Genomic DNA, 25,664 nt, shown 5'->3' with positions numbered 1-25,664 from the left:
TCAGATTCCGAGGCTGCAAGAATGCTGCTGTGACCGGCAACAAGTTCTCTTGTTTGGTAGCGACATATATCAGCATCATCTTGCATTCTTGCTTTTCTGGTGGGTAGCGCTTTTGCGGCAGTTTGGACTTTGGATTGTGGTTTTGCATTTGTGTGGAGGTTCCAAGATGACCTCCGGGTTGGGTAAACCACTTGACTGACGAGGCGGCAACAACCCCATCGATGATCGGAAGTCGGCCATGGCTAGAAGCAAGAACAAGGGGTTTGAGGTGTGAGCCTATGCCTTGTGGGGTGAAAGATCCTCCCTCTTTACTTTTTTTATTACTCTTTCTATCATTAAGAGTACGCAATTGATGTCATGGGACCGACTTGTTAGTTTTTGATTGATTGAAAAGTTTAGAGAGAGTTACTATGCTTTAGTTTTTTTGGTTTTAGTGTTTTTCCGTTTCATTTTCAGGTTTTTTTTTTTTTCAGATCTTGGTTTGTATAATAAGCGTGTTTTTACGCACTTATTTGTTTTGCATAGGGTTTAGCTTGGTAATGTCACCGGCTTTTTGTATTTGATCATTGTGGCCGTGCATGGTGTTGTTACTAAATGAAGTAAATTCATTCACCTTAAAAAAACTCAAATAAAGAGACCTTCTCAGAAAAAAAAAATCTTTTGTTTGCATAGAGAGCGAGAGAGATTAATTAGTTTTAATTTTAAGTTGGGTTGAGCTGTTTGTACTAATTTGTTCAAATTTTTTAACAAGTGAGTTTTGTGTATTTTGAGCTTTCACTTCTTGTATGTCATTTTCCCTTGTTGTTATGTGCTTTGTGGCTTTGCAATTGTTTTTACTTTCCTTTATCTTTTTACCGATACGTGTAAAATAGTAAAATGTCATACAATTTACCTGTAATAGAACATCTATAATCAATCACTCAGATTCAAGTCAACTGAAGGCAACCGATATTCAATTATATTGAAGGGTCTGGTCAGTTAGACATCCGTATTTTACGTGCATATGATGTGTACAATGTCTGTTGTTTCTAACTTTCTATTATTGCTTCTTCTTTCCAACTGTATTTTGTTAAACATGGAAAGCAAAATGGTGGCCCTGAGAATTCCCCATTTCATTTAGACTCCATTTTCGTTTCTAGTTGAAGGAGGCGATCGAAGAAGTGTATTTGCAACCCTGCCTGAGGAAAATCCTAGGCGTTTGAGTGCCACGGCTATTTGTTCATTGCATGCAAATGCACTATTATTGAGTTTTCAGTAAGTTTCTTTTTCTTTTCTGTTTTTTACATCAAAAGCAATCATCTCATATAGCATTGGTAAATTTCTAATTATTTTTCGCCCTCAAAGAGATTCTAAACTTATAGACCAAAACTTTACCTGCTCGTCTAACGTCATTAAGGATCAATGAGACAAATTGTATTCTAATCTCTTTTTTTTCGGTGTTGAAAGGAGATTATTGTGACGTACCTTGATAGAGAATTTTTTTGGGTCTGTTGATACAGAATTTAACACTACCTATTCATTCAGGAATCTACATTGTTGACGGGCATCGCAAAACATATGAACATGATTTGAAAAACAAATTAAAACGGGCTAAGGTCTAGACTAAACTTCCTTTATTGGAGGGGATTAGCTAGGTTGCCTACAAAGAAATTAATTTTCGTTCATAGATTGATCATCATATGTAGATCGAAGGAGTAACCATAGAGCACGTTATCAATTTCCACAATTTCTTCACACCACTGACTACAACCAAAAAAGGAATTCTGAACTTTGCCAAGCAATAAAAGGCTAGAAGAGTTGGCTCTTCGTATGAGTCTTAGTTTTTGTGTTGTTTTTTTCTTGCTTGGGACCCCGTATTTAACCCAAAAAAGAGTTGGCTACATGCTTGAATAGGTTTATTGCAGGCAAAGAGATTTTTCACCAATTCTTTTATAATTTTATTATGCAATATTATTGAGGTAATCATGACACAAACTTTGCATCGGCTCATTCCAATAACATCTTATCAGGCAGAAGACGAAGATTGCGATTCCCAATTCCACACTTGTAAAAACTTCCAAAATCAGACAAACCCTGATCCCAACAGATTTTTATTTATAAATCTACGTCACCTCGATTGTGATTTTATTCCATTGAAAAATTATTTCCTAATTTAGTCGTTATTATTGAGAAATATATGTTTTAAATTTTTTTACTTCCTATCATTCAATTTCCATTTATTGCCACCTGATTTTCAGTTCCGGCCTCATTTAATATCCGTTTTATGGTTGTTGGATGCATAATTTCATAACTTACGTGTGCCACCCACAGTTCCCGGGAAAAAACAACGCGGGAATCACCTAACACGTTTCGTCTGTTGATTGGCATTCTTCATTTAGACTCAGATGACGCTACCACACTGAACCCCCTCCTCTCAGTTGTTCTATATATTGGAGCCAAAATTTGAGTGGGAAAGCCTTTGTCACCCCATCCATGGCTTCTTCTTCTTCAGTTGGTGTTGGCAACCAGAGCATGATGGCCATGCTAATCTCACTGACTGTGATGCTCCTAATCTCACCCGCGCATTCCCTCACCTGCAACTCCCAGTCCTTCACCAACAGAAAGCTCTACACTCAATGCGCCGACCTCCCCACGCTCAGCGCCTACCTTCACTGGTCCTACGACTCCGCCAACTCCACCATCGCTGTCGCCTTCGTCGCACCTCCTGCCAAGCCCGCCGGGTGGGTTGCATGGGCCATCAACCCCACCGGCACCGGCATGGAGGGCGCGCAGACGCTCTTGGCCTACAAAACCGCCTCCGGCGCCATGGCTGTCAAGACGTTTAACATCAGTGGCTACACCGGCGACGCCATTGTCCCCGGAAAACTCGCGTTTGACGTCTGGGACACGGCGGCGGAGTCGTCCGGAGACGCGTTCCGGTTGTTTGCGAAGGTGAAGGTGAAGACTGGGCAGGTGAACCATGTATGGCAGGTCGGGCCGGCGGTGACGGATACTGGGTTTCCGGCGAAGCATGCTTTTGATGATGGGAATCTTCAGGCCAAAGGGACTCTCACCTTGACCGGAAGTAATGCCGGTGTCACAGCCACCACCGGAGCCGATTCCAAGCTGAAGAACAGGAATGTGAGTTTCTTAACTGCCATTAAACTTTGGTTTATTTATTGAAGTTGAAACTTTGAGGAAAGGGAAAGTTTTATTTTGATTCATTTGTTAAAGTTGGGAAGTTGTTTTGGATGTGCTCTGTTTCAGATTCATGGGATTCTGAATGCTGTGAGTTGGGGGTTTTTGTTTCCATTGGGGATGGTCATAGCAAGGTACATGAGAGTCTTTCCGTCTGCCGATCCTGCATGGTTTTATCTTCATGTATCCTGCCAATTATCTGCTTATGCCATCGGCGCCGCTGGCTGGGCCACCGGAATGAAGCTTGGAAGAGCTGAGTACATTCTACACCGCAACATCGGAATTACCCTCTTCAGCTTTGCAACTGTGCAGGTAAAATTCTCATCCAATTTCATGACAAATTCAAGGGCATTGAGAATTCGGCAATTTGCACTTTGAACTTTGAAGATTTATTGTGTGATGCCGTAAGTGTTCAGTAATGTTAGCTCAATTAGGCATGTTGGAGGCAGCATTGTTGAAACGAGGCAGATTAGATTGCTTTGCTCTTTAGTTTGTTGTTTCTGATGGTAATTGCCCTGTTTGGACTTTTTCAGATGTTTGCATTGTTCTTGAGACCTGCTAAGGATCACAAGTACAGGCTCTTCTGGAACATCTACCATCACGGCATTGGCTATTCAATTCTCATCCTTGGCATTGTCAATGTGTTCAAAGGCTTAGACATACTGAACCCTGATAAGCATTGGAAATCCACTTACATTATTGTCATCTCGGTGTTGGCTGGGATTGGCGTACTCCTGGAAGCAGTCACTTGGGTTGTTGTACTGAAGAGAAGGTCAGGCAAGTCCGCCACATATGATGGATGAGTCGACAGTCGACAAGGAAGATGGAGGTCTCCCATTGCAGATATACTGATCTTGTAATATCCCTGTGGCCTTACTTTGTTCATCTTCCATCTCTTGCTTGTATAATGGATTCATTTATTTAGGACTCTTATTTAGTATATACCTTATGGTGTCCAATTTTTCACATGCTTATCCATGGCTTCAATTCCTTGGTTAGTGTGATGTTACTTCTAGTATTGCTGCGAGTAATTTGATTTCTCTGTTACAACCCTATTTTTTCCGTACACTTCAGCTTCACCCTGAAATGGAAACCAATTTGATTTGTGAATCAAATATCTTTGACTGCTGGCAAATTATTTGGGTCGTCTGGGTTAAATTCCAACAACGTACAACATATAATTCATTGATTACAGGACCGTTCTGGATAATTTCTGTTCATCCATTATCAACAAGGCCACGGAATATTTTTCACATTGTGTTATTACATCTAATGAAAAGCAGAGTAATAATATTGCTCTATCCTTACATTATAACATAGGAGGAGAATAAGTGCACTCATTTTTGGTGGTTTCTTTCATGATAAAGACTTCGACAATAAGACAGCTGATTATGATTTGGCCATGGTGACGAATCTAGTTCTTCATAATTCTATCTTTTCTGATCTGTGATGGGGCACTGCAACAGTAAACATATGAATCGAATTAGCAATTTCTTGCTAGGAAATTTCTCGAGGGAAATGGGAAATATGGATGTGTCTTTTGGTGATTAGGTGGATTTGATTTGTGCCTACAACAACAAAAGCTATTGCCTTTGAGCATCATCTTGACCTTTGTTTATGTCCCAAGTCCCCACTGCTGTCTGCTTTCATCATTTTGATTATTCCTGCTAGCTTTTGGTTTTCTGTAATGCAATGGCTTTGGCTCTGTAATTGATTGATCTCCATGTGATCCATGGCTTTTAGCTTCTCCGTTGTTACTTGGAAGCAGATGCTCTCCTTTTTGCAAGAGACACTTGTGTTCTCATTAGCAAGACATTATCATGACAAATTATAATTAAAGGGCTTAAAAAGAGTTTAAAGGAACTGTTTAGTGAAAGGTTCTTGAGATACTGTGAGAAGGGTTTTAGTTTATTTTTTTACTGTGAATGACAGATTTCAGTTTCTTTTGAACTTTATAAAATTACAGATGCACTCATGAGGCTAAGAAGTCAAACCAACTACGTACCCTAGCTAGTCTCATTCTTCTGTTCTGCTTTTAGAGGTTAGAGATAATCATGTGATTTTAAACACACTTTGGCTCTTAATTTTGACACCTTTTAACAAAAATGACTGAAGTGGGACTGTTCTAAGAGTATTGTGAGGACCAGAAGTACTTACTAATGCCTTGTGCTTTTTGATAGGTGAACTAATTACCCATAATAAGCAAGGTGAAGGTGAATTAGGTGGGATATTCTCTAATGAATTGAAGAATGGTGTGGCAAACTCAGTCGCTCAGTGTCTACTGACTAAGCTAGAGTAGACAAATCAACTGCAACCTAAAAGTGCATGCTTTGCTGAGATCAATCATGTTTTTTATAACGCCATCTTTGTTTGATGAGGACCAGTGACCCACCCACCTTATAATCTATACAAATCGGTGATCCTGAAACTGAATGACCAGTTAAGCTTAGAAAAAACTGATCAGTTAATTTGAAGTTTTGAACTGCCCTTGATACCAGTTGATCAGTCATAAGAGATTGATGAGTTGAGGTCTAAAGCAAATCGGGGCTTGATCGAAGGCCACCTGCTCCGGCTAACTCATGAGTATATAGCACTGTTATTACTTATCACTATTAAAAAACAAATATAACATTGTGTAATCAACTGAACGTACTGCCTCTCCTTTCAAGAGATCCTTCCATGAATTTCCAGATTAATAAAGAAAATGAGACCTTTCTGAAAAAAGAAGAAGAAAGTAGCATCTCTATCTGTTATATGTTTGGAGTGACATGAACGACGACTTTCGATTAAGAATGTTGTCAAACACAAATTGTTTATGTCATAGGGGCCATGTCATGGTGATGCAATGATGATCGCTTATATGTAAAAACTAAAAAGAGTCGCAACGTTGGAGAAGACCATCAGCTTCGTTGGAGATCTCATTGACTGTGCTATCGTTAAGTAGGTTGCTAGCTGTACACTTCAAAATTTCCATATGCAGAATATTCAAACTCCGACCAACCTACTGTGTATTAAGAGCGCTTCATATAGAAGCAAATATCTGTAAACTTATATCGACCCAGTACTGGGTGCGCTGTAAGCAATGGACCACCGATAATGGTGTTCAACACATGATGATTATAACCCAAGCCTAACCCCGCATGCGATACAATGCTCACTGTGGTCCTCGCCGGCTTTGGTTAATGCTTACTGATGTACATAATGATCTGTGAGCACTGACCTGGACATTTTCTGATACTTCATTTGATATTGCACGATACAAGTGTCAATAGTATCAAAATGATCTTCTGATGTATTTTCCGGCCGCTGCCTGGTAAATGGGTATCCTTCAGTTATTGAAGCTGAAGTTATTTGGTTCGTGGGATCAACAAAGACCTGCTCATTAGTAGGCTTGCTCTAAAGGACCTAATGATCGCTTCAGATTTAGATTTCTGGGACAAAATAGCACTGATCTCTATGTGCATCTCCTACTTCATTCCTATCTGGTCTGTTATCAGTACTCAGTAAGGGATTATTACTGAGGTGGTGTTAAGAATGAGGTTTAGCCAGAACAGGCAGAAGGGTTGAGACTTAAGCTAGTCAATAGATGTAGAATGTGTCGGTGTTAATAAACACTCTCACATCCAGGATTTTTGCATTTCCACACAGGCATTCCATTTCCGGAGCTCTAAAAGTAATGCATTATATCAGATTCTCAGTTGAGAATCAGATACAAAGCTCTATAAACACCCAAATGATAGTTCTATTACAGCATTGAGTTTACACATGCTATTCATAAGAATACATAGCTCTGAGAACTTCAGCTAAGGAATGACAGCTACTTGATCTGCTAGGATCTCTGAATTTGCTTTCAAGTGAAAGAAAACGCATGCCTCACAGGCATCCAGACTCCCACCTCGACCTGACACTGGATTCCTTGCCTTCTGGATTCTTTTGTTTATGGTCATGCGTGTCTATACATACTCTATAGAAATAGTAACCAGAAAGCAATTCCTTATTTAAAAGAGATTCATAACTCATAGTGATATCCTTGTGGCAGGTGAGAAGATTAGCCCTACAGCTTGTGTTTAACATAAGAAATTAAGAATTTCAGAAATGGTTAAAGGCTTTAGGTTGTGGATCTGATACACCAAAATACGCCCTAAAAAAACACAAAAGGCGATTCGGAATAACAAAAGCGAGTCAGTATAATCAGTTCAGGGCTGGATCTTTTGACTTTTAGAGTGAGATGACACAAGTAGGGTATACATGCTTATACAGCATAGCCTTTTGGCAATCTAGCAAAGGTATAGGCAAATGACAGTTATGCGTGACATAGGGTAGTGTTGATAAAAAATTTAGCTGCGCAAAACCATATTCCATTCACTACATAACCGATGCTAATTTTTTTTTCTTTCTAGCTAGGCAGCTTGTGTGTGGATTCAGAGATATCAGCTGATAATTAGTTCCATTCCTTGGTAAATCTCTCAATGGGTAACCATCAAGTTTTGTAAAGTGTTGAGTTTCATTAAACTACTTGCAAATGTAATCCACCATTACCATAATTTAGAAGCATTGCACACGGACCAAAAATACTTGACCAACAAAAGAAAATATAAGACTCACCACAACAGTGACTTCAGATGCCTGCAACATTGTCCGTTACTGGTGAAACTAAAGTCTCTCTGTAAATCAAAGCTCCACAACCATATGGATCAGCCCTTCTGGTAACATTCTTGAATGTTTTTTCCACCGGATCATATAACACCAATAAACGCGCACAAAGATCATTAATCAAAACTTCTCCACTCTCTAGAAAACATATAGGCTGCATGAACACATGTCGGTAGCCTTCAGGGAAATCCTTTCTGAGACACCTTATAACTTGAGTCCAAGATTGCTTGACCCCATACTCCTTCATCAACCATATTGTGCAAACCACATCCTGGTGAACTGTGTGATTAAACAGACAAAGACAATTCTCGACCACCCTCAGACTGTGAAACTTAATATCAGCATCAGGTAAGGGAATCATGTCATGAAACTTCTCCTCCTCCAAATCAAAAGACAAGATTGTTCGTCTATTCTCTTCTATCCAGTGCAAAGCTCCATTCAAATAGGCACCATGACGTCCACATACTCTAAAACTGGTACTAGGGAGCACCTTCCATGAACTAGCTCTTAGAGAAAACACATGAATGGGGGTTTCGTCTTTACACATTCCACTCCACACTATTACCTTGTAATCATCAGTAGCAGAATCATAGCCAAACCCACAAAACCAGAGTTCGCATAAGTATTTCGGGAACATCTTGAAGTATTTAGTACATGGATTCCATAACATAAACTGAAATCCTGAATTTTCTTGGACTAAAATGCATATCAAACCATTGCAAATACCAAGGAGTGAATGATTACCGCGGGGGAACAGTACCGGAATATCAAGCTTTCTGTTGGCAAAATAGCCATCACTGTGGTTCTTCAAATCCTTGAGTGCTTCTTGGTCTAGAGATTGCGGAGGGTCCATTGTGTAGAGGACCCTGGAGGTGCTCTCGGTGATGCCCAAATCTGAGTAGCGCAAGTGCTTCTTAGTGAAGTAAGGATCGGAGATTAAACCATTCCATGACTTGGATACACACCGAAATCGCATCAATGGTTTGACTGGCAGCCTCGCCAGAATCTCCGAAATGATGTCGCCGTCGAAAAGCTCGGTGTGAGCTCGCTTGGAGATTCCGCCGCTGCCGCCCTCCGACATGTCGTTAACACTACTGACAGAAAAAACCTCACAAACCCTTCGGTTCGGGGTTTTCAATTCGAAGAGTTCTGTTGATGAAAGGGGTGGCCTGGTGGGACTCATTTCAGTATTTGACGGTTGGGATTGGAGGTAATATTTGGTCTCTACGGTGAGGGCTTGTGTATTGGATCCAACTCTTTCAAAATTGAGAAAAAAACCTAAAATGATACCTGAAATATCGTGAAAGTTATTTTTTGGTACCTACGAATTTTTGTTACCCAAAATGATACCTGAACTATTGCACCGTTACCCAATCTGGTACATCCGTTAGTTTCTCCGTTAAATTGATGATGTGACATAAATTTAAAATGACAAAATGGGCTATACACAATTTTTTTTTATTTCCTATCTCTTTTCCTTCAAAATTCTCACAAATTCACCAAACTGACTGAAAATTAGTTGGACTTGATAAATCATACCTATATTATTTGCAAATTTATTTATAATATTTTTATGAAATTTGTAATTTTAAGAGGAAAATCAACTCTTGTATCACAAAACATAACACAAGTTTTAGTATATATATTTGTTTAGCAATAATAAAAAAATTAATTTTAAAATTATTATTTTTCCTATTACTTACAGTAAAACCTCTATAAATTAATAGTTTCGGGATTGATAAATTTTATTAATTTAGCGATATATTAATATATCAATAAATTAATAAATTAATAATTTATTTATAAATTCTTAATTTATCAAGATATAATAAATATTTTGTTTCATTTTGTCGAAGAAAAAAGTTTTTACTTACATTGTTTAATTTATTACGTATACCTTATTAAATATACTATTTTTTATGTATAACATTGTTCAAAATATTATATTTTTTGATGATGATTATATCAATTAAATTTTTAATGAAATCCTCATAAATTTAAAATTTATTATATAAATTATGACACTAATAATTTATATATTTGATGGGGTCTAACTAAATAAATTCTCGAACTTCCATTATCCTATAAATTTAGTGAATTATTAATTTAACATGTTGGCTCCGAGTTGAGACCGGAAAAAAGTTTTATTTTAGCGAGGTTATAATTTAATCGGGTATTATTTAACGAGGTTTTACTATATTTGGTAAAAAAAAAGCTCTAAATACATGTCACATCATTAATTTAACAGAGAAACTAACGGATGTACCATATTGGGTAACGGTGCAATAGTTTATGTACCATTTCGGGTAATAAAAATTCGTAGGTACCAAAAAAATACCTTTCACGATACTTCATGTATCATTTTGGGTTTTTTCTCTTCAAAGTTTCAACCAAAGACCAATTACAGACCCGAAAAAAGTTTTTACAATTAACAACAACAATAGCGAACCTTCAATTAGTTCAATGGAAACGAATTGTATGCACCACGGTGTGCAGCCACCGGTGAAGATTTTACTAGTTTCGAGACAATCTTAGTTTTTAAAATATGTAGATAAATACTAGCCATTAGATTCTTTTTATTGGAAGCCATTGGTTTCTTTCTTCAACAATCAATACCCACAACCGAGATTCATGGTGTTGTATAAAAAAACCTAGATTCATAGTGGCTTTGTCGGAGTTCGGCAAGGGTGGTTGGCTGGAAATTAGCGCGGACGTGGTCATCTGAGAGGAGTGAGTGGGCGGCGGCGAGATCTGTCTATAGGTGAATATAAATCTGTTTGATCAATCAATATTTTTCATTTATTCATGAGCTCCTGATCCATTGTGGAATCTAAGGGAGGATATCAAATACATTGGTTTTCCAATCCAATGTGCAGTGGTGGTGGTGTTGGTGGTTATGGGGTCTCACACTCTCACCAATTATATGGTTGTATAATGCAAATTTTTGGGCTGAGAAAACAATGGCAAAAAGCATTGGTAAATGAATTTTTTGGAGATAGTTGGAGTCTTGTAAAGCCTAAACGGAGACTAACGAAGGCATGTTAAAAGGTCACGTGCCTCAGCACCTGATGCTGATGCCTACACACTGTTGGTGCCTCAAAACTGTTAGAAACTACGTTTTAGGGTGGCGTAATAGTCTCAAATCATCAGATTTTAGTCATTTTACACGTACAATTCTGGTAGCAAATCAGATTTTAGTCATGTTACGAAATGTGACTATGTCAGTACATCGATTAAATGTTGAGACATCATGAACTCGATGTTGGAAGTTAGATTGGTATCTGAGAGGTGTTTATACGATCGATACCACGGTATGCAATATTATGTACCGTAGCTGAGTCGAATATGAATTGGTATTGGCTCAATCAAGCCAAACTGTTGGCAAGGTAGGATGACGACTTAACAAGGTTTGGTACTAATTCGGCTCAATCGACCAAATGTCACATTTTCCATTGGTATATGCATAAGTGCACGTCATTACTCTAAACCTGGTCAATATTGAGTGGAGTTGTGCGACTTCCTATCATTATTTCCTTCAATCAACGAATAAGTTCGGATGAATATTAGGAATAGAAACAAAACCTCGGTTTCACGGAATCCAATTCCCGGCATATGCCTAACAGACCGAACCCGATTCCTTTACTTCCCGTTCAATCATGTTTTCAAAATTCTTTTTCTTCATTAGGAAATAAACCAAAACTGAAAACACAAAAAGAAAATCCGCAGACAAAAATGCCGGGTCCCTATCGCCGCGCCTCTTCGTGATCTTCGTCCTCCCAATCCTTAAAAATGGAATCGGTTCAAAGCCGAGTGGAGTCATGGCTCAAGGAGCAGCGCGCCAAGCTCTGGAAGGTCTCCTCCTCCTGGGGCCCACTCCAGCAGTGGCGTATGAAGTGGCCTTGGCTTCTCACCGACGGCGACCGCCGTCACCGCAAGAGGATCCACGAGGAGTTCGAGCGCCGCCGCAAGCAACTCCACGATCTCTGCTCCGCCGTCAAGGCCGACTCCCTCTCCGACTTGCAGGACATCCTTTGTTGTATGGTCCTCTCCGAGTGTGTCTATAAGGTCACACCCTAACCTTGTCTCTGCCATTGTAATGATTGATTTCGAATAACCCGACATAGTTCACCGAATCGGAATTGTATTCTTACTGATTCATTCTATGCACAGAGACCTGCTTCGGACTTGGTTCGTGCAGTTAATAAGTTCAAGGCTGATTTTGGAGGACAGATTGTTGCGCTGGAGCGTGTACAACCTTCATCTGATCACGTTCCTCACAGGTATTTTTCGGTGATTTTTGTTTGCTTTAATCAATTTCGAAGTTTTTCATCTTCTGTTTAGTTTAATCTGCATTTTTGTGTGATGTTTGCAGTTACTTGTTGGCGGAAGCTGGCGATACATTGTTTGCTTCCTTCATTGGAACTAAGCAGTACAAGTGAGTGACATTTGGTTTTGTAAAACTTCATTCGGCATTGTTATCGTGATAGTTATGAGTTCATCGATGGTTTGTTTTTCGAATAATGTGTAGGGATGTGATGACCGATGCGAACATACTGCAAGGCGCTATATTTCATGAGGATCCTGTGGAAGACACTGATGGGACTGAGAACAATAAAACTAATCTGCCTGCAGGACGTAAAGGAAATGGAGAGAGTTCGTTCAATCCTCTTGATACAAAGCCAAAGCAAGCTAACAGTAAAGCTAAACCTGCTGCACATCGGGTATGGTGCAGTCTGCTTGTTTGAACTTGGATGGCTTTCCGCATACACATTAACACATGTAATTAAACTTCTGTTTAATGGTGCCTGGATCATGTCCTAACCCACGATTCTTTAATTTATTATCTTTAGGGGTTCTTGGCTCGTGCTAAAGGTATACCTGCTCTGGAGTTGTACAGACTTGCTCAAAAGAAAAAACGGAACCTTGTACTATGTGGACACTCACTTGGTGGAGCAGTAAGTGTTATTAGCTTCACTGATCAAGCATTGGTGACTGTTTCGGTGTTGTTACTTCAACTTTTTACCAACTATGTGTCCTTGCTTCTCTAGGTAGCAGTATTAGCTACCCTTGCTATTTTGAGGGTTGTTGCCGCTCCTTCTTCATCTAAGGAGAATGAAAGTATTCGAGTCAAATGTATCACATTTTCCCAGCCCCCTGTTGGCAATGCAGCTTTAAGAGAGTACGTCTCAGGTCTAATCATTTAAGTTTATTCTTGTCTACTGAATCCTCTTATCATGGCTTAAGACATATCTATGTTTTTTTATTCATATCTTTTACAGTTACGTTAATAGAGAAGGGTGGGAGCATTACTTCAAAAGTTACTGCATTCCAGAAGATCTGGTGCCCCGCATCTTGTCTCCTGCTTATTTTCACCATTATAATGCACAACCTCTTTCAATGCCTGTTAGAAATGAAACTACTAAAACATCCATGGTGAAAAGTGAGGAAGCAGTGGGGAAACGTAAAGTAAATGAGGGAGAGCAGTTGGTTCTAGGTTTGGGACCTGTACAAAGTTCTATCTGGAGACTTTCAAGGCTTGTTCCTTTAGAGGGTGTAACAAGAAAGTTTAATGAATACAGGGGAAGGAACGTTACATCTGTCAAAACATCTTTGCAGTCGGATTCTGCTGCAACAACTATATCGGATGATGACATAGTTGAACCTGAGTCTCTTGAAATCCAGGAGGGTTCTGATGGTATTTCTCTTAAGCCCATCTCTGACATTGATAAAGAGGTAGCAGATGTGGCGTCAAATGGAAAGTCAACTAGTAAAAGCACCACCGGGAGTGGGGATGGGAAGAGATGGCGTAGAGTGCCTTCTTTACCTTCATATGTTCCATTTGGAGAGGTATATTATACGTTTTTCTAATAGTTTTCGGAACTTGGGTGTTGCATGAGATTGAAAACAATGCTGTGAAAGTACTTAGTTAAGTGTCATTGCTAGCTTCTTACCGCCATCAGTTGTCTATGCTAAGCATCTTTTATGCTATAGTAAAAAAAAGGAATATGTGTTTCATGAACTTGAGAGTTTGTGCTTGCTGACATCCCACAGACCAACCCCCAACTCCACTTAAGAAAAAAGGAAAAGAAAAAAGAAACTAGAAAGAAAGAAATAATGGGGACTCCAGGTTTCCATCTGGTCTTGTACTGCCAGTGAAATGTCGCGATTCCAAAGTAGGTAGGTACAAAACTTCAAGGGTCAACTTTTCCAGCATGAAGGACTCAGAATGTTCTGTTTTGTCAATTAACTTTGCAATTGTGATCTTCACTGCGTATCCTTATCATTTTAGTTATTTCTTTTGATTGTGAACTCATCAGAGTTGTTTATTTTCTTGTAGCTTTATCTTTTGGAAAGTTCATCAGTGAAGTCACTATCAGATGCAGAATACTCGAAGTTAACATCGGTATGAGCTTCCTTTGCTTGACCATCAGCTGTATTCTTTTTTCTGGAGATTACAACATTTTCGTCTGCATCGAGTTTTCCATTTTACAGCTCTGATTGTTCACATGTAGTTGCATAGTGTCTGGAAATTCTCATTTTATTAGCTTCCTTCTGGCAAAGACATTTTCAGGTCAAGTCTATGATTGCGGAATTGAGGGAAAGATTTCAGTCACATTCAATGAGGTCATATAGGTCTCGATTCCAAAGGTAATAATAATTCTTCATTTATAATTTCATCTGTGTAGTCTAATTTTATCGATTTTTTTTTCTTTCTGTAGTATTTTTTTTCTGGTCTGTCAACTTCTAGAATATGTTTGAATTTCAAGTTTATATGGTCTTTTTCTTCTTCTTGATATCTTCTTTTATTTAGATATCATACTTTAAAATTCCTTAAGTACCTTGATCACTGACCAAGCAGGTGACATAAATAATCATTAATCTTTATAGCTGGATTCCGAGTTGCAATTTAGCATGTGGAGCGGCATATCTGGTTTCAGATCTTCACTCCCCAACCTTGGAATTTACTGTTATTGTAAATATAGTTGCCTTGACGTCTAAGAAGTCACTACTCACTAGACTATGAAGTTTTTTTTTTTGCTTGTCTGCGACAGATCACTTTCTTAGACCTTCTCCTTCGGTCAGACAAACATATACCAAATGATGTTACTCAACTTGAAATTTCTACAAATGATGCTTAGAATTGATATTCAAGTAAATCAAGTACTCCATTTTGACATTATTATCGCAAAGTTTGATTTTTGAAAGTAATTGCCAAACGTAATACGGTCCCTGCTGCAGAATCTACGATTTGTGCATGCGAGATGATAGCTCACCTTTTTTGGGAATAGAGCAACAACAGTTTCCACATCTCCAGCAGTGGCTTGGTCTTGCAGTTGCAGGAAATGTGGAGCTTGGGCATATTGTTGAGTCTCCAGTTATTCGGACAGCTACTTCAGTTGCCCCTCTTGGATGGAATGGCATACCTGGACAGAAAAATGGAGATCCATTAAAAGTTGATATTACTGGTTTTGGATTGCATCTGTGTACGCTTGTTCACGCCCAAGTGAATGGTAACTGGTATTGTTCTTTGCAACTTCATCACAACCTCTTTGCATGTCTCTATGCATACTAGATTATACTCATCTGATATTATATCTTCATTAGGTGTTCAACGACAGTAGAATCCTTTCCTTCAACCCCAACGTACTCTTCAGGTTATGGAGAGAAGCCAGAACTACAAAATATGAGGGTCTTAATCGGACCTCCATTAAGGCAGCCACCTAAGCATCAAATGGTAGCAGATTCATTGTTGGATGTGTTTCCTTCTATAGATCCCAACACAACTACTCTTAATAGGGAGCACATATCAGGACCAGAAAAGTCCTTACGTCCCGAAGGTCTAAGCGACTTTTTCATATTTTGTACCAGTGATTTTACCACGGTTTCTAAAGAGGTTCATTTGCGAACTCGTAGAGTGCGGTTACTTGGCCTTGAGGTATTGATTTGCTAAATATAGGTCAAAGGATTTGATCTCTTTATTTGATTTTCAATGTAGTGACTCAGATGATGTGACTGTAGGGTGCTGGTAAGACTTCTCTTTTAAAGGCAATATTATCTCAAGGCAGGATGACCAGTATTTCCAATATTGAAAATCTGCTTCCAGAGGCTGATACCCAAGAAGGTATATCTGGTGGCTTGTGCTTCTGTGATTCAGCAGGGATAAATTTGCAGGTATCTCTTCCATGTCAAGGAATGTCTTATTTCATGTCTCTTTTTTAGTTCTTGTCCTCCTTTCCCATGTGCTACATCACATTTCTGGATTGCATATTATAGGAGCTGAATTTGGAGGCCACTCGTCTGAGAGATGAATTGTGGGCAGGAATTCGTGATCTCAGTCGAAAGACAGACTTGATTGTACTTGTTCATAACCTGTCTCATAGAATACCTCGCTGTAATGACTCAAATGGATCACAGGCAAAGCCAGCCCTTTCACTTCTACTGGATGAAGCTAAATCTATTGGAATACCTTGGGTTCTTGCTATAACAAACAAATTTTCAGTCAGCGCTCATCAACAGAAAACGTCAATTGATGCTGTTGTCCAGTCCTATCAAGCATCTCCAAGCAGCACTGGAGTTATCAATTCCTGCCCATATGTCATGCCCAGTGCTGCAAGTACTACTTTGTTATGGGGTGCCGGCATTGGAGATGCTGATGGGAGGTCAGGCACACAAAAGCTTCTCTTTGCTCCCATCGATTTTGTAAGGAGGCCTTTTCAGAAGAAAGAAATCATACTCCCAGTTGAGGGTATCAATTCTCTTTGTCAAATAATTCATCACGTTCTTCGAAGCCGTGAGGAAGAATCCTTACAGGTAAACCACTATATCCAGTTATCCATCTTATGATGCTGCCCCCCAGAATTGCTTTCTTTTCTGGGGGATATATCCTAAAGATAATTAGTTCATTATAAAAGGTTGGGTGGTCTGATTTTGAGTCAACTCATACCCTTTGCTCAATGTTTTTGCGTTGAAGGAATTTGCACGAGATAGGCTTTTGGATGAATTGTCACGAGATCACGCATTGGCTATGGATGCAATTCGTGATGCTAAAGCCAAGGAAAATTCAGTTTCAGCTGCAACTGTAGGAGCTTCCCTTGGAGCTGGTCTTGGCATTGTTTTAGCTGTTGTCATGGGAGCAGCATCTGCCTTGAGGAAGCCTTAGAGACTCCCCTGTGGAGAAAACAAATAGTAAAAGATACTACCTTGTTTTATGTCACCGCTAGTTAATTATAGGCCATTTGTTCATTTTGTTTCTACTAAATTTATGTGGGGCTATAAAACTAGTTTATGTAGATGCCAATTAGTACATTGTCTGGTTCAGAATGTGTAGCAAATTATTTATTTATCTGTTGAGGAAATAGGTATTAGGTAACCTTGTGTACAATTCCATTACTTTGTATGAAAAATCAAATTGCATTTCCGGTTCTATGATGCATGAGAAACTCAATACCCAGTTGCCTCTGATTGTACAGTACGTGAATTTGCTCCAAAATTTATTTAAAAAATTAGAAACAAAACTCAAGGAACTTCAAAATTACGAACATATCAAAGTCTTATTTGATACCTAAACCGCGATGACAGATTAATGATCATTAGTCATTAATTACCCTAGTAATCACCTGTAAAAACAAACAAGCAATAACCAATTCCTTTTCTCCTTTAGGGATGGGGGAAAGAGAACATTATAAAGACATGCAACTGAAGGAACAGAGATCATCCACTGCAACACCGATTTTTTGTCGAATCTGCCTTATTCACCAGGCTTACACGATTAACAGACAGCTCAGCCTTGTAAGAATCAGAATTCAAGACTTTCCTGCTGACATTGTTGTAAATCTCACGAATAACAACCTCAAAGGCCTCTTGAACATTGGTAGCATCTAGTGCAGAAGTCTCCATGAAAAATAATCCCTTCTCTTCTGCAAGGCTTTTACCGTCTTCAATGGTCACATCTCTAATATCCTCCAAATCACACTTATTGCCTACCAACATCTTTGCCACCGCAGTATCGCAATGCACTGCAAAATCAATCAGTTAAGGATTAACTGTCTGGCTGAATACATTCAAAATATGAACAGAAATCCATACTTGCCAATTCTATACCATAAGACACGAATAAAAAATAAGAAAACATGAGCTACTCTAAATCATTGACATTAGAAGAGAAGTAATGAAACTCAAAATATCTGTAAGCATTATATTCTTTTTCGGAATGTCATGTATCACTATGTGGCAGAATATTCTTACAGTAACTGAAAAGAAGTGGATGCTTTCCCTGGATATTTTCTATGAGAACAGTACCCATGTTCTCGTCAATAAATAAGATATCCAATGATGAAACTATTAAGATTTAAGTGGGCAGTTATAAATTTAATTAGTTAACCACTGACAACATATATTGTTTTTAAACATCCTTGTTGTATCCAGTAATCCACATATCACATTGTTATATTGCACTCACTAAGGGGTTATCTCAAACAATAGCAAATCAAGTAGTAAATAACTAAGTACAACATGCTTTGAAGCCACTCAATGGATTCAATCATTATAGCACAAGTTAATCTATTTTCCACTTACAACAGGAACACTCTCAGCTCTATTTGGTTTACAAAATCTTCTATAGAAAAACATAAATGTGGAACAGCACCGTATAGCATCCTTTTAATTCCTTACCATGTACATTGTTCAATTTCAAAGATTTCTAACCATGTGAAAAACTTCAATGACAGGTCAAGGAAATTATTTGATCTACATTACCCAAGAACATTATCAACTAGTTGTAGATTCCACATTATTGCAAATAGGCATAGCCTTTTCAATACGACTAAACACCCTCTACGGTATGCAATCTACCACTCATAAAACCTCAACTAAGCCCTTAAAGTCTCCACCTAACTCCTTAGATCTCCAACACCAAAAACCACCACCCCCTACTTTCACTCCCTAAAAGAAGCCCACATGTAGCCTACCTCCCTTATCAACATCTCTAATAAAGATCACATTATCACCCCCAAAAGAAGTAGCAGTCCTCACTCAGTGCTCCTACAACCGATCATTGCAGTTTATATCCAACTCAATGGCCCCAATTCTCCATCTTTTAACGACATGTTTCATTATCACTACATCCTTTTCAGGAAGCACTCATCATTTTCCCAATTACACAAAAAAATTGAAAAGAACACACACTATTGAACCAAATAAAGAAAAAACACAGACACCCTTTTGCTATATTAACACACACAACTAAAAAAAGCACAAAACTTTACTCCATTTTCACACAAACCAAATGTAAACAAGCAACCAAATCAAAATGGGTACCCAGAAAACTCACTAGTAAGCTCATTAAGCCAGCGCTCGACACTCTCAAAAGTAGTCTTCCTACTGATATCATACACCACCAGCGCCCCAACCGCGCCTCTGTAATAAGCAGACGTCACAGCCCTGAATCTCTCCTGACCCGCCGTGTCCCAGATCTGGGCCTTGACCTCTTTGCCGTCAATCTCCACCGCCTGGGTCTGAAACTCCACTCCGATTGTGGCCTTGGAGTTCTGGTCGAACTCGTTCCTGGCGAACCGTGACAGCAAGTTGGACTTGCCGACGGCCGAGTCGCCGATGAGCACCACCTTGAAGAGGTACTCCTCTCCACCGCCTCCGGCGTCGTCGTCGGACATTTGGGTCTTTGTGGGTTTGTGTTGGGGGAGAAGAGTGAGTGAGAGAGAGAGAGAGAGAGAGAGAGAGAGAGAGGGAGGTGGGGGTCTAGCTTTGTAGAGGAGAAAAGGTAGAGACTTTGAGCGTAGGACAAGTCGCGTAATTGGGGGGTTAAATGGGTTTTATTAGGTGCAGAAATGAAGGTCTTTTTGAGATTTTTGTAGGGGTGTGGTTCTGGCGGTTATTGCAGGTTATGTGGGCGGTTACCCGCTAAAATACGGGAATTTAAGACACTCATGTGTCACCATTAAGGCAGAAATACATGAAATTACGCAAATAAAAACGGGTTTTGTTTTGGGAAATGCTGGTGAGGCCGCTCTAAATGATTGGTGAAACTATAGAATGCAAGAGAGACTCAACCCTCTAACGTGCCCCAGTTAGAAAATGGTGATATAACAGAAATAAAATTGTATTAATAGTACTTATACTGAAGACATACATCGTAACAAATAGCAGTCCTATTAGATTGCAACACAAAATTATGTCATGTTTCATTTTGCAACTAGGAGCTAGCTGTCTGACTAGGACAAAGTCAGACAAACCAAGGATGCGAGGTACCAATACCATAACAACGCCCACCTCTTCTAATCAAAAGCAATAAATAATTAAAATTTTAAGAAGAAAAATAGCAAAAATAGATAACATAGTTGTCTTAAATGAGCTTATGTCCTTGACCAGGGCCGAAGAGTCAAAACTCTATCTCTAGGATCTTTCACAAATTCTAAAAATATATCATTTTCATCAAGCTCCTACTCCTACAGTCCTACTCAGCAGGATTTTCAACTAATGTGTACAATGGGGACCGAAGTAGTGAATTACCTGTTTGTAATTTACAAACTAAATGGAATTACTAAGGCCATCTCCATATGAGGGCCAAGGGCTTGATATAACCTCAAAATATAAAGAAACTCATCTCCAATATGGGCTATATTATACCCAAAAAATCATTTAAGGGGGTAAAAGAGCCAATAATTTCTGATCTACTCTTTAATGGTTGAGATTGAAAATCAGCTGAATATTTAGATTTTTTTTGTTGAAATTATTTATTTATTTAAAGAGAATTTATTTATTTATTTCAAACAATGATTTTATTAATTTATTCAAAAAAAATACTCACACTTCTTTTCTATAAATTCCCCTATCTCCTCTTTTCATATTTTATCTTCCTCTGTATCATTACATAGTACTATATTTGAAAAACATAATTAAAATAATAAAATAATCTATAATTAAATATAAATAGCCCTAAGAGTTAGAGATAATGTTTATAATAGTCCTTCCTATGCATGCAAATATCATTATTTCTAAGGGCTAGAATTTAACTCGGGGATATTTTAGTCCCCACAGCTGGAGATGGCCCAACAAATTGGCAAAGTAGAGTAGTAGACTATTCTCTTTGTCTATACCTTTCTGGAAACTTTAAAGAGTCAACTCAAATGCCAAGAGAAGAGTCAAAAGACTCGTGAAGCGATTGCGATGTCAGTAACGAAGAGATGCAAATATCAACTTGAGTTTAAGAATTAGGATTAGAAACTTGGTCATGATTACCCCAGAAAACAAGAAAACCATATTAAGCTAATATAACCACTTATACGCAGCGGTGGGTTCTGACTGTAACAACGATTTAGGAAGTTGGGAGCCAAGAAATGTCAACTCATTCTGGAAGCCAACATGAAATAAGTCAAAATATTCGGCTCAAATGGAATTATCAGTTCCCCACATCCACCACTTCGCATTTCCAGTTTGACTGAACGAACTCGAATACTCGATAAAAGGAAGCCTCTTTCCATAACTCATGCATATGAGAGTTGAGCAATTAGCTATCCCAGAATGAAGATTATGAGGCATTCTAGTATTCTTGTCCTACTAGTTCTAGGAATTTGCAGCATAGAAGCTGCAGACCCCATGGCAGATTTCTGCGACAAAGACACTAAAACAAGCAAGAGTAGTCAAGTCTCAACAAATATTGATGCTTTACTGGCTCAGTTGGTTTCCAAAGCTCCCTCTACTGGCTATTCTGCTACCTCCTATGGCAAAGGCCAAGCTAAACTCTATGGCTTGGCTCAATGTAGAGGTGATGTTGTGGGAAGCAAAGACTGCTCAAGTTGTATTCAAGATGCTGCGAAAGAAATCCGCCAGCGTTGTCCAGATGAAGCAGGTGCAATGATTTGGTATGACTTTTGTTTCTTGAAGTACAGCAGCAAGAGTTTCATTGGAGAAGTTGATACCTCTTATGGTATAATCTTCTATAATGTTCAGAATGTGACTGACCCTGAGAAGTTTGTCAAAGAACTAGGAGCTCTGGTGGATAAAATCAAAGCACAAGCTGTGGTGCCAAAGAATTTAGGATTTGGGAAAGGTAAGGCCAAGCTGTCACCATTGTCGACACTCTATGCCTTCGGGCAATGCACCAGGGACTTAGCTAAGGCAGATTGTTCTCAGTGCTTGGCCATTGCAGTGGGAAACTATGAAACCATTTGCGGCAATCGAAGGGGATGTCGGGTTCTATATGGTAGTTGCTATGTTAGATATGAGCTCTATCCAATATTCTACCCTGTTGGTGCCAACAGTACTATGAATCTTGTGGCTGATGAAACTATAATGACTCTACTTAATCCATAGAATATGTATTCAGACTTTCAGAGCGTTCTAGCTGATTCTTCAAAATAAGCTATTCCAAAGATTATGTATCTTTTTAAGGATGATAATGCAAAAATCTATGTTTCTTCTATGTGTAATACAGCTTTGATAAGTATGCACATGTTCTGGTAAACTCTTAATAAGGGTTCCGCCCTGCTAAGTTTTACTCATTCAAAGAAGGAATGCAGAAACTATAAAACTGTATTCAGAAAATAAATTTCTTTATTCATTTACATGTATATTCATATGACTCTCAAATGTGTTTAGTCAATGTATGTTACAATTTGGTAACCTTTTGGTCATTTACATGGGAAGATTGATGAACTGCTATTGATCTGGATTGAAGATTTTTCTGGGAAGTTGACTAGTTATTTGCTTTGCCAGAACTTCTTGGAAAGGGGATAGCATCTCGGACATCAGTAAGACCAGTGGCAAAGAGAACCATAAGATCAAACTCGAAACTGAAACCAGAGTGCTTAACAGTTCCGTGCCTTCGAAGATCCAGATACCACTCGTACTGCTCTCTTGGCAACCCCAAATCCTTAATCCTGAAAACAAGAAACAGAAAGTATAAGGTTCAATGTTTATAGTGCCAAAAATACGAAATGTCAGTGACAACAGACAAAGCTAAAGACATGTCAAACATAAGGGTGTACTCATGTAGTGAGAGGATGAGGATACCTTGTACTTAATATATGGGAGCGCTCCTCATTTTGGCTACCAGAAATTAACTTTCCGATCTGCAATGGAGATATCTTGGAGCATTAGAACTAGTTTGAAATAATTTCTGAGCTTACGAACTTTGATGGATTTACAATTTCATGGTTCTTTCAAAAAACTTGAGCTTACCTTTGGTACAACCATATCGAATGCTGCAACTGTTTTTGCATCATCATTCAGCCGTACATAGAATGGTTTAGTTTCTTTTGGATGATTGAATACAATTACAGGCTTCTTGTAGACCTCTTCAGACAAATGACTGCGATTCATGAAAGAATAGTTATCAACCACAATAGTTAGAGCTTGAAGTCTGACTAAATATTGGCTAATAAGCTTAAGTACATACCTTAGATCTTCATCAGTTAGTGCAGCACCCCACTGTAATTTTGTTTCAACTTTCTTATCCGTAACCTGGCAGATAAGATGACATTTCTTAAGTAAGAGTACTACTAATAAAAGCAACTTTTCGAATCACACTCACGCATCATGTTATACAATCAACCTTGTTTAAAACATTTAATGCTTCAGTGTAGGAAATTCTTTCAAATGAACTTGAGATCACTGATTGAAGACGATCAATCCTGTTCTTGTCTATTCTTTGAGTGACAAATTTCATATCCTCCGCACAATTTTCCAAAACCCATTTGCAGAGGAATTTGAAGAAGTCATCTGCACAGTTCATTACGTCCTGGAAGCTCAAAGAAGCTTATTAGAATTGATTTAATATCCTTACTTAAGCACATCAAGACTAGGAATAATAACAACAAGAAAAGACAGTTGCACTGAAGAAATTGGTATAACATCTGCATGAAGCCAATAACCAACAGGAAAACCAAACTTTCAATCAGGAAAAAAAATTATTAGCTTCGTACCTCTAGTTGCGAAAATGCCATTTCGATTTCAAACATCAACATTTCAGGGACGTGTTTAGGGGACTCTCCTCTATCAGCTCGAAATCTGGGGCCGAAGGAGTAAACATTTCCAAGGGAACATGCATAGCTCTCCAGATGCAAGCGTCCAGAAACAGTTAGAAAAGTTTCTGAGGAGGAGGAACCTTCGGAAGACTTAACATTCTCAAGCTTTTGAGAAGTTTTCAGTTTCGATTTTTCTCTTGCTTCCAGTTGTGATGCCAATTCGTTTGTTTTCCTCAAATCCTGTACTGCAGCAGCCAATGCTTCCTTATTGCTATCAGTCCTCTTTAGTTCCTCTACTAAGCTACTCTTCTCCTTTGCAGCAGCCTTAATAGCTTCAAGACTAACTACTTCAATTTCAGCAATGGCCTTAGGCTCCTCCTCTTGATCTGCCTTGTCAAAAAGGCCAGTGACCTTATACTTTTCACTAACCCCGTTGCAGTCTGTCGTAGTTAAAATGGGCACTTGGACAGAAATAAAACCATGGTTGTGACAAAATGTATGAGCCCCGAAAGTCAGGGCACTTCTGATTCTCATAACAGATCCCACCTAAACAAAAGAAGATCATCCACTGTTAGACTACTCCTATGTCCTTAAACATTAAGTTGCTAGCTAGGTATAAACCACTCATGAGTATACATATCAAGTAAACAATAGATATGTAAATGGTAATCTGAAAATTCAGTTGAAAACAGAACAGCTCAAAACAACAAATGGAGAAACGAATTACCGTGGTTGTCCGAGCACGAATGTGGAAGCATTCCCTCAACTTCTCAATAGGCACTCTTTTCTTTGACAATGGATACTTGCTGTAATCAACTGTTCCTATATGAAGCACTTTCTCCACTCTCAGCTCAACAACATGCTTTCCTTGCACCAAAGCTTGCTGCAGCACACCTTCCACCGTGACGCAAGTCCCCGTATGCAACAGCTGGCACGGCGGGAATAGAGACGACTCAACAAGCACCTGATCGGCATTCCATTACAGTTAAAAACTCAACATGTCCTGTTCCTATTATAAACTTGCAGAACTGGTCAAAATTATAAAAATATGTAGACTTATTATATACCTGAAGACTTGCAGGACAAGAACCATCACTGACTTTCAAGAACGCCGTGGAGGGCGGCGCCGGCTTAAGCACCGCATCGATTCTTTCTCGAAGAGTGTTATTAGAGCTGCTTCCACCCAAGACCTTCACAATGGTTCTCAGAAATGGTATCCGGGATTGAAGAATTTCGACACAGCTGACGTCTGATTTGGGCTCAGGTTGACGAGCCGGTATATGATAGGCTGCAGGCTGCGGCGGCGGTGGAGTTTGCTGTTTCATGACCTCCTTGGAGGACTTGACCCACCCTCCGATCAGAACTCTCTGACCAACCAGCTCCAGGCCGCCGTCGCTTCGCTCCAAGATGGTTTTCAGGAGAACCCGATTGGAGTACTTGAAAGGGGCCAATTGGGTAGTAGTGGTAGCTGCAGGGGCAGAGGCTGCGGCTTTCTCGGAGTCCATTATCGGAGGTAATTGAATTGGAAGAGTTGGAGAGTTGGGGGATGAGAATGTTGAGGATGTGAAGATGGGAGAGGGACATGGGGGTGATTAATAAGGAGAGTGGATGCTTTGCTTGGGAAGGAGAGGTGGGTGTGATCAGAATGGAGAGATTGGGAGGAAGGAAAGGTTGGGGAAAGAGATATAGGAGAGGTGTAGGAGGCAAGGTTTGGTATTCTTGAGGGTTGGGCATTCGCGGGAAATCTCTGCTTGGATATAATCGAATTAACGATGTTACAAGAGAATGCGAAATTTCTAGACACTTTCAGAATAGACCATCCCATAAATTTAAGGAAAAACTTTACTGTCCGAA

At 39.1% G+C, this 25,664-nt stretch overlaps 6 protein-coding genes across 6 annotated transcripts; 3 read left to right on the top strand and 3 right to left on the bottom strand.

Moving 5' to 3' along the window:
• Window positions 1-2,472: 2,472 nt before the first annotated feature.
• LOC126782785 (cytochrome b561 and DOMON domain-containing protein At3g25290-like) lies at window positions 2,473-4,232 on the top strand. The gene is made up of 3 exons (XM_050508098.1): window positions 2,473-3,120; window positions 3,247-3,489; window positions 3,711-4,232. The coding sequence occupies exons 1-3, from the start codon at window positions 2,473-2,475 to the stop codon at window positions 3,978-3,980; spliced, it is 1,161 nt and encodes a 386-aa protein (XP_050364055.1). The 3' UTR covers window positions 3,981-4,232.
• Window positions 4,233-6,853: 2,621 nt separating this feature from the next.
• Window positions 6,854-8,992, bottom strand: LOC126783508 (F-box/kelch-repeat protein At3g06240-like). Its single transcript, XM_050508988.1, has one exon. The coding sequence runs from the start codon at window positions 8,909-8,911 to the stop codon at window positions 7,796-7,798; it is 1,116 nt and encodes a 371-aa protein (XP_050364945.1). The 5' UTR covers window positions 8,912-8,992; the 3' UTR covers window positions 6,854-7,795.
• A 2,466-nt stretch (window positions 8,993-11,458) lies between these two features.
• Window positions 11,459-17,032, top strand: LOC126785308 (uncharacterized). The gene is made up of 14 exons (XM_050510949.1): window positions 11,459-11,895; window positions 12,001-12,110; window positions 12,203-12,265; window positions 12,359-12,551; window positions 12,681-12,785; window positions 12,879-13,009; window positions 13,110-13,677; window positions 14,168-14,233; window positions 14,402-14,478; window positions 15,070-15,348; window positions 15,436-15,766; window positions 15,850-16,002; window positions 16,105-16,641; window positions 16,802-17,032. Exons 1-14 carry the CDS (start codon window positions 11,620-11,622, stop codon window positions 16,988-16,990), a joined length of 3,078 nt encoding a protein of 1,025 aa, XP_050366906.1. The 5' UTR covers window positions 11,459-11,619; the 3' UTR covers window positions 16,991-17,032.
• A 320-nt stretch (window positions 17,033-17,352) lies between these two features.
• LOC126785309 (ras-related protein RABA5b) lies at window positions 17,353-19,575 on the bottom strand. Its single transcript, XM_050510950.1, has 2 exons — window positions 19,160-19,575; window positions 17,353-17,846 (listed from the first exon to the last, which is right to left on the bottom strand). Exons 1-2 carry the CDS (start codon window positions 19,497-19,499, stop codon window positions 17,542-17,544), a joined length of 645 nt encoding a protein of 214 aa, XP_050366907.1. The 5' UTR covers window positions 19,500-19,575; the 3' UTR covers window positions 17,353-17,541.
• Window positions 19,576-21,324: 1,749 nt separating this feature from the next.
• On the top strand, window positions 21,325-22,297 carry LOC126782421 (cysteine-rich repeat secretory protein 55). The gene has a single exon (XM_050507662.1). It carries the CDS (start codon window positions 21,367-21,369, stop codon window positions 22,156-22,158), a length of 792 nt encoding a protein of 263 aa, XP_050363619.1. The 5' UTR covers window positions 21,325-21,366; the 3' UTR covers window positions 22,159-22,297.
• A 90-nt stretch (window positions 22,298-22,387) lies between these two features.
• LOC126782420 (asparagine--tRNA ligase, cytoplasmic 2) lies at window positions 22,388-25,321 on the bottom strand. The gene is made up of 8 exons (XM_050507661.1): window positions 24,878-25,321; window positions 24,538-24,774; window positions 23,769-24,356; window positions 23,399-23,584; window positions 23,243-23,307; window positions 23,026-23,155; window positions 22,858-22,916; window positions 22,388-22,724 (listed from the first exon to the last, which is right to left on the bottom strand). Exons 1-8 carry the CDS (start codon window positions 25,313-25,315, stop codon window positions 22,541-22,543), a joined length of 1,887 nt encoding a protein of 628 aa, XP_050363618.1. The 5' UTR covers window positions 25,316-25,321; the 3' UTR covers window positions 22,388-22,540.
• Between the last annotated feature and the right edge of the window lie 343 nt (window positions 25,322-25,664).

This window comes from Argentina anserina, chromosome 2, assembly GCF_933775445.1.
Source record: "Argentina anserina chromosome 2, drPotAnse1.1, whole genome shotgun sequence".
Lineage (NCBI taxonomy): Eukaryota > Viridiplantae > Streptophyta > Magnoliopsida > Rosales > Rosaceae > Argentina > Argentina anserina.
The sequence above is the reverse complement of the archived record's forward strand: the minus strand, read 5'-3'. Positions and strand labels throughout refer to the sequence as shown.